At 38.6% G+C, this 10,881-nt stretch overlaps 1 protein-coding gene across 1 annotated transcript; it reads right to left on the bottom strand.

Moving 5' to 3' along the window:
• Positions 1-1,864: 1,864 nt before the first annotated feature.
• On the bottom strand, positions 1,865-10,739 carry cdc20 (cell division cycle 20 homolog). The gene is made up of 11 exons (XM_077221823.1): positions 10,474-10,739; positions 9,492-9,703; positions 5,929-6,071; positions 5,701-5,797; positions 4,244-4,369; positions 3,962-4,158; positions 3,223-3,317; positions 2,925-3,150; positions 2,705-2,830; positions 2,499-2,616; positions 1,865-2,396 (listed from the first exon to the last, which is right to left on the bottom strand). Exons 2-11 carry the CDS (start codon positions 9,679-9,681, stop codon positions 2,236-2,238), a joined length of 1,479 nt encoding a protein of 492 aa, XP_077077938.1. The 5' UTR covers positions 9,682-9,703; positions 10,474-10,739; the 3' UTR covers positions 1,865-2,235.
• Positions 10,740-10,881: the final 142 nt, after the last annotated feature.

Raw genomic sequence — 10,881 nt, forward strand, 5'->3', positions numbered from 1 at the left:
GCTATCGAAGCATCCTGGGCCTCCATAAGACCTCAGCAGTGCCACAGGCTGATTGCCTCCATGCCACGCCGCATTGAAGCAGTCATTTCTGCAAAAGGATTCCCGACCAAGTATTGAGTGCATAACTGAACATAATTATTTGAAGGTTGACTTTTTTTGTATTAAAAAAACACTTCTTTTATTGGTCGGATGAAATATGCTAATTTTTTGAGATAGGAATTTTGGGTTTTCATGAGCTGTATGCCAAAATCATCAGTATTAAAACAATAAAAGACCTGAAATATTTCAGTTGGTGTGCAATGAATCTAAAATATATGAAAGTTTAATTTTTATCATTACATTATGGAAAATAATGAACTTTATCACAATATGCTAATTTTTTGAGAAGGACCTGTAAAGTATATTATAATATAAAACAATTATTTCAAATTGTAGTAATATTTCACAATATTATTGTTTTTTTCTCCATTTAAGATCAAATAAATGCAGGCTTGATGAATATAAAAGGCTTCTTTAAAAAAACATTAAAAATAGTAGTGTCCAGACTTTTGGCCGGTAGGCTACTTATACTATTATACTTATAATAATATAGGCTATAATATAATATTATATATATATATATATATATATATATATATATACAACCCCTTTTTTACATTTGAGCCCCTGAGAAACACTCTGCACATCCCTGATTCACACACTGCACTGACAGACGGACAATCACCAGATAACAGTACGTCACTTCTTAGACATTCCAAGACCCGAAATGAGGTGGACAAAGTAGCCTACACAACTTCAGCCCACCGTCTATTCCTTAAGTGAAAGTACTGATTCTACTGGTCAAATATTACAAAGAAGTACTTTGAAAAAGTAAAAATCAATGCATTATTTTATTGTTGTATGTAATACTTACAGTACATTATGCCCATGAATCTATGCCTACCTACCCTCATTATAATGTCAAATTTATTTCTAGAACACAGTTCCAGTAGTGGGATTGATTGTGAGAATATGTGCACTCAATAACATCCACATTGGTCTCTGCCACCCAAATGGCTATTCCCTCAAATAGTGAGGGACTTATTTTCCAACCAGAATCATCCCGACTGACGTTACTACTTTGTACTCAAGGACCTTGACAGTTTTGAATTGTAGTGGAGTACAATATTTGTCTTTCAAATGTAGTGAAGTTGAAATAAAGTTTCCAGCAAAAATACTAGAGTACAGATACTCAAAACGTGTACTTAAAAGTACATTTACTTGAGTAGCCTACTATACTTGTTACCATCCACCTCCATCAATCTGCAAAAACAAGCGAATACACTGATCCGACAAAACCAGTGTGTTACCGTCCATCAGTGCAGTGTGAATTGGCCTTAACAGCAAACCTCAGTCTTAATTTCCCCCGCATACTTTAAATTAATGCTTGGATGTTTTATTTTATAATGCACTGATCCTTATACATTTTCCAGTTGTTTCTTAGCAATACATTAACACCATTTCTGAATTATAAAGAGCTTCCCATCATCAATTCAGACTATATCTTAGGCCAGGGATGCCCAATCTTATTAACACCAGATATCACCAAATATTGCATGGTTTAATTTCTTGTTCTGGAAAAGCCATTTATTAGCATAAAACACTTCCACCAATATTCTTTCTTTCTGTTTAAGATTTCAAGCAAGTAACAAAACAACTAAAAGGCTTTCAGTGGTTATTAATTGCACCATTCTGCCAACTTGGCAATACATGACTCCACTTAATAGCGCTTTAAAACCATGCATTAAAATACAAAATGTAACTAATTGAAAACATGCAGTAGAGAGCACCTATAAAGCAAAAAGCAGCATGTCAAAAGGGGGAAGAAATTCTTACAAAACTTTATTTGAAATTTTACATTTCTGTACATACTTTAGTGATTACTTTAGAGTTAAATATGCAAGAACTGGAGTATGAAAAATATATCATTATTCAAGTATTTAACTTTCAAAGTTTGTAGTCTTCTGGGAATCTCATTTGTACTCATTTTTAATTTAAAAACACATTGTGCCTCTGCCAAAACCTCGACACGAAGTTATGGTAGACACTCCCTTATTGCGTTTGACACGACAGCACGTAACATTGGTTTGTTTGTATCTCAAAGAGCTGGGCAATGCTATTCACAATGGAAGTTTCTAATAAACAAACCTCTTCAGATCTTTAAACCTTCACTTTAAAAAAAAAAAAAAAACTACATTATCGAATAAGTTGTTGAATGATGCTGTTGGTGGGCTTGGGTTTCTTGATGGCATCCTTTTCAAAACCCTTCCAAAGTCGAATGGTTTCATCAGCAGCAACAGAAGCCACAGTTGAACCATCTGGACTGATAGCCAAGTTGAGGACTCTGTCTTCATGTCCTGAGATGGATAAATTGGGAAGGACAGGAATTTAAGTGTAAATTCACAATTTAGTGTGACTGAATGAAGGGTGACCACACAAATTTACAAACTCAAACTTGCCTTCAAGCTCTGCAACTTTAGTGAGTGAGGGGTATCTCCAGATGATAACCTTGTCGTGAGCAAAACCGTGGCCAGACACCAACTCTTTGTAATTTGGTGCAAAAACAAGAGATGATACCTGGAGGGAAGCAAAAATGTAGTAATCGTTTCACTTAAGATAACATTACCTGTGCTATAGCATGCAGGGATACAGTGGGTAAGTCTACCTGTGAACAAGTATCAAATGCACTGACACAAGAGCCACTGTTGACATTCCAGATGCGAATATGACGGTCACTGGTGCCCCCTCCTGACGCAAGGATGCTAGGCTGCCAAGGGCACCATGCCAAAGCCTTAAGGGTGCAAAAGGGACACAAATCTCAACTATAACCTCAGTGTAAAATCAGATAAGGAATAGAGGTTCACGTCCTTCCAAATTCAAGTTACCTTGACAGCTCCCTGGTGTTCATTTAGAGCATGGACGGCTTGATATTCCGAACCCGTCGTCATTGGCCAAATGTACACCATATTGTCATTGCCACCGCTAGCTAAATATTTCCCATCTGGAGACCAGGTAAGGCCACAGACTTCCTGAGTATGCCCACCGAAGGTGAAGATGTGGTGGTCTGCTACTCGAACATCATGCTGATGAATCAAACCAGATCTGGAGCCACTGTGGAGAACAAACAGTGTTAAACCCCTTAAATGCATATAATCTGAAGAGTGCAAGGAGATGCTGTCTTACCTAGACAAAACATGATCATTCCAACTCAAGCAACCAACCCTTGCCGAATGGCCATCCATGCTGCGGAGACGCTTTTGGCACTGAACATCCCATAACTGCAAGAAATTGTATGAACCTTTCAGAAATTCAGCACCAAAATGGCAATTTGCAGAGCATTATCTTGACTGGTTTATGCATATAGCTGCATTCTCTGGATAAAATCCATCATGAGAAACTCAACACCGACATGCATCAATCAAGGATCACAGTATAACCGTGGTTCTCAACCAAGGGTCCAATGCTCACTAGGGGGCCTAAGAAAACTTCAAAATTTTATATAACTGACTTAAAACAGTGACTAACTTGTAAGACTAGTCTTAAGTTTATGCAACCTGCCCCATTCCTTAAACTAAAATAAAACACAAGAAACCAAATTAACTAAAGTTATGCAAGGTGACTGACTTAATTCATGCACTTAACAGTCATTAAGAACCAAAATGCAAATATATTATATTTAAGGTAATTTTGACCCGGTAAAGTCATAGTTATTTTTATAAGTACACATTTTTCTAGTGATGTAAAGCTCTTAGGGGTTTTTTTTTTACAAGTAAAGAGTGAATAAATATCCCCATAAGTCACAAATATCTAGAAGATTAATGCGATATCATTGGTAATAAAATACATTCAGTTATCTATGGGGCGCGGGGGGAACCATAGTATAATCATTCAACCACAGTATGAGAAAACAAAAGTCAATTACCTCGACTTTACAATCACTGGTTCCAATGGCCAAGAAATTGCCATCTTTGCTCCATGAGACAGAACAGATGTATTCATTATCATCCTCCATCTTCTTCAATAAGACAATGCTCCCCATGCCAGCATCCCACAAATACACTTGGTTGGCAAGGCCAACTGCCAAAACGTTCTGCCTTCCCCAATCCATCAGGTTCAGATCTGAACATAAATTACAACATTAGTCTCGCATAAATAAATCTCTTCAGATTACACTACATTGTGTAATGCAAAACGGTCAGCTCACAGAAGTCGTTTTTGATATCAGGGGCATCAAGAATTCGCTCTGGAAGGGTGGCAATGTACCGGCTCTTCTTAATCGAGACAGGTGTGGGAACCTGACTGTAGAGAACCTTCAAATTGTTCTGATAACCTGTGGGAGATGTTCAGTTCATTTGAGGGACCCATTCGTGAAAGGACGTTACCAGGCAAATTAAACTTAAAGGGATGGTTCACCCAAAAATTTTAATTGTCATCCAACTCACCCTCAAGTTGTTCCAAACCTGTATAAGTTTTTTTCTTCAATGTAACAAGATGATATTTTAAAGGGTAACTAAACCCCTGGTCAGAGCCTCACTCTGGTCAGAGCCGGTTGGCCACTGGTAATATTTGAAAAATGCTGGAAAAGTGGGCAGAGCCCAGCAGAGATAGAGGGGACGAACCGAGGTCGGGGCTGAGCGGGGAGCATGCACCTGAGACCCGCAGTGACTTGATTAATTGACAGCTGCGGTCAGACTCTAAAATGGAGAGCGACTGGAGTGACGCAAGTAGCTTTGCAACAGAGCGGTCATTTGAAGTTGAGGACTTTTCTCCCCCACCTTCACCTGAAGTGGAGGATGTTGAATTGTCTGTGGACACAGGGCCAGAGCCATATCAATTCGAGCCGCTGGCTAAAACTGGGGTCTTAACACCCGCATCTTATATTCATTCATTTTGAGGTAATTCTTTCCAGGATTATTATTACTATTACGTTCAGTATATTTTGCTGCTATGTCAAAAATATCCAGCAAAATGCGTGTTTGTTGACACCAGAGGGTTAACTTTAGCCTGAGGAACCTAAATTGTGATTAAAAATATATGCTCACTCACATCATGACGATTGTTTTCAATACTCGTAATTCCAACTCCTGACTCGCTAGAGTAGTTTTGACGGAACCAGATGCTTTTATACCAGGGGCTGCCAAGGGCGTGGTGAGCTCGCACCAAGGGCGTGACAGAGTACCGTCACAGAGTACCCCTACTTCAGGAGCTTTCCCTTTAAACTGAAGAGGGCAGCACTCTGACGTTTTTACACCATACATTTGACATTTGGGTATAAAGTCTTTTAATTTTCAAATGTACTCTAATCAAAGAACAGCATTTATGAAGCTCCATTCTTACAGATCATTAACTAAAAAAAGTTGTTTCAGTGTTGTTACCCTTTAAAGAATGTTGGTAACCAGATGCCCATTGACTTTCCTAATAGGGGGAAAAAAGAAAAAAAAACTATGGAAGACAAAGGGTGCCGTCAACTGTCTGGTTAACAACATCCTTTAAAATATCATCTTATCACACAGAAAAAAAGAAAAGAAAAAAAAACACTGTTAGGATCAAGTTGAGAGTGATTAAATGACAAATTTCATTTTTGGGCGAACTATCCCTTTAAACCAATAAGCCAAAAACAAGTTATTCAAAAATATTACTACTAAAAAATAAAAACCATACCCTCAGGGGCGTTCAGTGGCTTTCCTCCTAAATGCAAGATCTTTGCTTCCTCAATGTCATATCCATTTAGAGTCACAGACCAAGCTTTCTGATTTGGCTGCAAGGACATTAATTGACAGTCAGAAAACACCTATAACCTGATGCATTTATATTGATGTTTTATTGTAAGCATTTATAATGATGTTTTATTGTAATTTATAATTTCAACACTTATTATTTGGAACTTACTGCTGTAGAGGAGGAGTCTTCCACCGGCTCATTTTCTTTGGAAATAAGAAAACTTGCTACATCCAACTGTTTGTTATTTCTTGTTGGGATGAATCGATCTCCTCCTGCCTTAGAGGGGGTGTTTTGAGTCTTTCCGTTCTTCCCTTTTAAGAGACATCAGAATATTTAACACTGAAGACACTCCAATTAACTACAATGACCAGTGGCGGCTCAACGGGGGAGGCACAGCCCACCCAAAATTGTGAGGTGAAAATGGGAGAAGGTTGATTTAATGTTGATAAAATTCCCAGTTATTCATTTCATGTCTCAGAATGTGCATTTCTTGTAATTTCACCACTCTGAGGGGATAAAGGGGGAGGCAAATCCATAGCCGGAGACTTGTGCCTCCAATAGTACCAAAAAAACCCTATCACCGGAGTATTTTACTTTTAGCGATTAGGAGTGTTGAGAAAAGAAACAGGGCAGAGGTTAGCCTCCATTGGTATATCAATTATCGAAAAAGGCGTAAACTACGTGGTATTAGTTTGAACTGCTACGGTTAAACTACCATTCAAACAACAGCTACAAATTAAAAATGAAGGAAGACCCCATGCCTAAATTGTATATAGGCTACAGCAATCAGCTTTATTAGACGGCCGAACGTGCTCATTTAACAGAAAAATTTAATTTATACGTGTCGTTTTCTATAAATATTCAAGAAGTATTCTGGACATTTAAAAGGACAGAGGGATGGATTTTTGCTTCAAGTGATAGTCTAGGTAGGAAAAAATACGGCAATATATCGTTGTCCTCTGTGCAATACGATAATAGATTCACTGACACCCAATATTGATATTTTAATTAATAAAATAAGGCGCTCTAAAATGGATTTCCCTGCTCCCAGCTTCGCTACTTCATGGCTCCTCGAAGTGGTGCTCAACACATGAATGAGGGAACATGAACATAAGTTAAATAGATTTTTTAACGGGATGGCGGAGAGCAGTGAGAGTAAAATAGATGCAGCAACGTTTAGGTCCAAAGTCTGAAAAAACCTGCACTTAAAGTGATAGTTCACCAAAAAATGAAAATTCTGTCAGTATTTACTCACCCTCATGTGGTTCCAACCCCGTAAGACCTTCGTTCCTCTTCGGAACACGAATTAAGATATTTTTGATGAAATCTGAGAGCTGGATCACTCTCTCCATAGGCTTCTCCAGGGATTGAAACTTGCCAGCCCCGAAATCATTAAAGACATTGTTAAAATAGTCCAAGTGACTACAGTGGCTCAAACTTAAGTTTATCAAACGAGGAGAATACTTTGTGCACAAAAAAAAAACGACTTTATTTCAACTATTCATTTCCTTCTCTGTAGGCCTTGAGTCAGTTCACTAGTGTAATAGCGTAAGCTTCTGTTGTTTTACGTCACACGCATAACACATGACCAGCGTCGGCCAATAGTGAGCCTACGTGTGACGTAGCTCTACGCAACCATACTAAGTTAACTGACTAGAGGCCAACAAAGAAGGAAATGAATAGTTAAAATTAAGTTGTTGTTTTGGTTTGTTTTGTTTTTGTGCACAAAAAGTATTCTCGTCGTTTGATAAACTTTAGATTGAGCCACTTGGACTATTTTAACGATGTCTTTAATAACTTTTCGGGGCTGGCAAGTTTCAATCCCTGAAGAAGCCTATGGACTAGTATGGAGGAGTGATCCAGCTCTCAGATTTCATCAAAAATATCTTAAGACCTTCGTTCATCTTCGAAACCCGAATTGTGAGGGCGAGTAAATACTGACAGAATTTTCATTTTTGGGTGAACTATCCCTTTAACCTTTTCATGGGCATTTTGTTTTCATAGACCGATATCTTGATGCATTAGTATAGGATTGTCTAGCAATATATTGATTATAGCAAAATGGGTGTATCAGGATATTATTGGTATCGTGAGCTACCCCACAATTCCCACCCCTAGGACAAGGTAAGTGAACGTATATTTATATTGTCTTGCTGTATATGTGTCGTTTTCTATAAATATTCAATAAGTATTCTCGTAACGCTTTACAATAAGGTTAGTTAGTTAACATGATCTAATAATGAACTGCACGTATACAGCATTTATTAATCTTTATTAAATATCAATTTCAACATTTACTGACATAATGGTTTAAAATCTTATTAGCATTAGTTACTGCACTATGAACTAACAATGAACAGCTGTATTTTTGTTAACTAACAGTAAAGGGTCACTCCACCCATTTGCATTAAGATTTCCATTGTTAGAAATCCAGTCATACTATTGAATGGTCGTGCAACGCTCTTTCATTTTCCCCTGAGACGAGAGAAATCCTCTATTTACCTTTTTCACTTCCTCCTACAATGACGCAAAAATCGTCATTTTACGTCATTGTAGGAGGAAGTGTAAAAGGGGGGGATTAGGAGGAAGTGTAAAAGGGGGGGATTTCTGAGAAGACTACAAGCACTAGTTCCCACCCTTTCAAACCCGCCCATAGGGGGTTGGACCTATAATGCGCTAACAGACCTATCAGATCAGTGCCAGTGCGTTTGATTTCACAGGGAGAAACTTTGAAAATATGGCCGAAGGTACTGAATACACAGGCGGATGCAATATGGAGGATCTGGATTTTGACGAAGTTATGGTAGAAACGGTTGTTCGTGGCTATTATTATGAGCCACAGTATAGCGACGAGCAGCTGAGGGCTATGGAGGAACCGGAGGCGGCTGAAGCTACTGTCACCACAGCCGATACAGACGATCTGCTTGCCGCGGACGAGGAGCTCGCAATGGCTCGAGCTGGGGCAGATTGGTGGTGCCTGTGCTCTCACTGTGCGCCAATGGACACAGAACAAGAGTCTGTCTGCTGCCAAGAATTCCAGCGGTGCTACGGAATCGGAGGATGACACGGACGTGTGTGTTGTTGCTCACCCGAGTTTCGCACCCTATATGGATAGCGGCGTCCTGGAGACCTACTTTAGAATATCTAAGTTCAACTCGCAACGTCAGCCAAAGCCTACAGGGTCAAATGGTCGTCTTTCTGTAAAGTAAGTTTATTTTCACTTTGTTAACACGCTAACGTGGCAGGTTCATTGCACAAATATCTTGCAGTTAAACTAGCTACTGTAGTGGGAGTGGTCTGCAGAGCTGAGCATTACAATGCACTATGGGGATTGTTGTCTACAATCAACAAGCACTAAAAAGTCATTTTCTGCCTTTTATCGGCCAAGAAGGTCCTAAACTAGAAATTTATGATACTATACTACTACATATATGACCCACTTTCAATACATATTCATGTCTCCACCAGTGGAATGACCCTTTAACAAAGACTAACAAATACAGTAACAAATGGATTGCTCAAGGTTAGTTCATGTTAGTTATTACTTATTACATTAACTGATGTTAACGAATGAACCTTATTGTAAAGTGTTACCAGTATTCTGTAAAAGTGACCAAAAAGCATTTAAATTCCTTGGGAGTGGATTCAACCGCTAAAATTTTGTGCCTCCATTTTAAAACCCACCAGCCACCACTGACAATGACCAGGAGCTGGACACATGTGACTCTTACCTGGTGTTTTACTGGGGGTTTTGGAAAGGCTCACTGATCGGTTGACACTCTTGTTTGGTGAGAGGGATTTTGTGTTGGTGGAGCTGGATGTGCTGGCTTTCCTCTGCCACCTCGCCATCGGGGCGTTGGTGATCGGCATGTCCAGCCGGAGGACATTGTGGATGTCAGTCTCAAACCCAAACTGGGACATTACTACTACAGCGATGGTCACTCTGTAGGAGAAAATAGGCAGGATACAGAATCTGGCCACATGGAGCAGGATGAAGTACCATTTGATGTTTATATATAAAAACATAAATTGTATAGGCTTTCCATAAGCTTTGAAATAAAAGAAAGTGACATGTAACGTTAGGGGTGTAACCATACCCTCATGTCACGATTCGATACATATCACAATACGATATTATTGCTATACTCCAAGACATATGATACAAGGTTACAAATTATTATTATTTTTTTACTGTTGATTAAAATGCTAAATTTGAAATAACATTATGGGTTTAGGCCTAAATGAACAGGCTCGAAGCTTGTATCCCAACTGCACAGGACAATGGTGATTTTGAAGCTGAAAATACAGAATTATTTAGACTAATATGCTTGCACGCTGTCAGTGACTAGATATTTAAAATAATGTAGGCCACTTTTTACTGGTAACATAGGACATTTGGAATTAACGTCATCAGGACCCACAAATATTCCCCCATTGCATTATTATACATTAGTCAACAATAACGTTAGTAATGGTAGTAACGTTACCGAAACTAAAACTCTGAAAACTTAATTTTTTTCCTCACATTAATTTTTTGGTGAACTAACGTTATCCACTAAACATAATTGTTGAAATTATGTATTGCGATATACTGTGACACGATACATTGTTACACCCCTAGTAAATGGTTATAAACGCAACAGATACAAAACTGATTACTGCAGTAATGTTCAAAACTAGACTAAACATAAAATTATATACATTTAATCTTACCACAAATACAGCAACTTCGTTCGATGCACAACAAAATTGTCAATACAATTTAGCCGCTATTGTCTACGTGCAACTTTCGTGATTTCGGCCCTCCACAAACAGAGTCAAGACTTGTCTGAGGCTGTGCAGGTGAAGACAGCTAACGGATGAACGCCAGTTTAAATGTCTTAAACGCGTGTTGTGATTGGACAATTCAAAAAACGAAGGTTTTCGCTGTTACCAAGGCACCCAGGCAGAATGCTGCGCGCTGATTGGTGAATCGCATCATTGAATACTTCCTGACAGTATTACATATTAAGAGTCCTTTAGGATCGTTTTAGTTCATGTTGTTAATCCGTTTTGTCGCTCACTGCTGGTTTTACGAATTTGTATTTTGAGGGGAAAAAACAAGGTATGACAGAATAATGT

The sequence above is a fragment of the Siphateles boraxobius genome, unplaced genomic scaffold (genome assembly GCF_051911475.1).
Source record: "Siphateles boraxobius isolate OS27281-9 unplaced genomic scaffold, OSU_SipBor_1 1, whole genome shotgun sequence".
In the NCBI taxonomy this organism is placed as follows: domain Eukaryota; kingdom Metazoa; phylum Chordata; class Actinopteri; order Cypriniformes; family Leuciscidae; genus Siphateles; species Siphateles boraxobius.

What these genes read in the sequence shown, in the direction of transcription:
- cdc20 (XM_077221823.1), bottom strand. Translation starts at nt 9,681, where the DNA reads ATGTCCCAGTTTGGGTTTGAGACTGACATCCACAATGTCCTCCGGCTG. An exon ending in TGATATCAAAAACGACTTCT is followed by an intron (nt 4,159 to 4,243) that starts GTGAGCTGACCG and finishes ATTTATGTTCAG; the next exon opens with ATCTGAACCTGATGGATTGG. An exon ending in AACACCAGGGAGCTGTCAAG is followed by an intron (nt 2,831 to 2,924) that starts GTAACTTGAATT and finishes TGCACCCTTAAG; the next exon opens with GCTTTGGCATGGTGCCCTTG.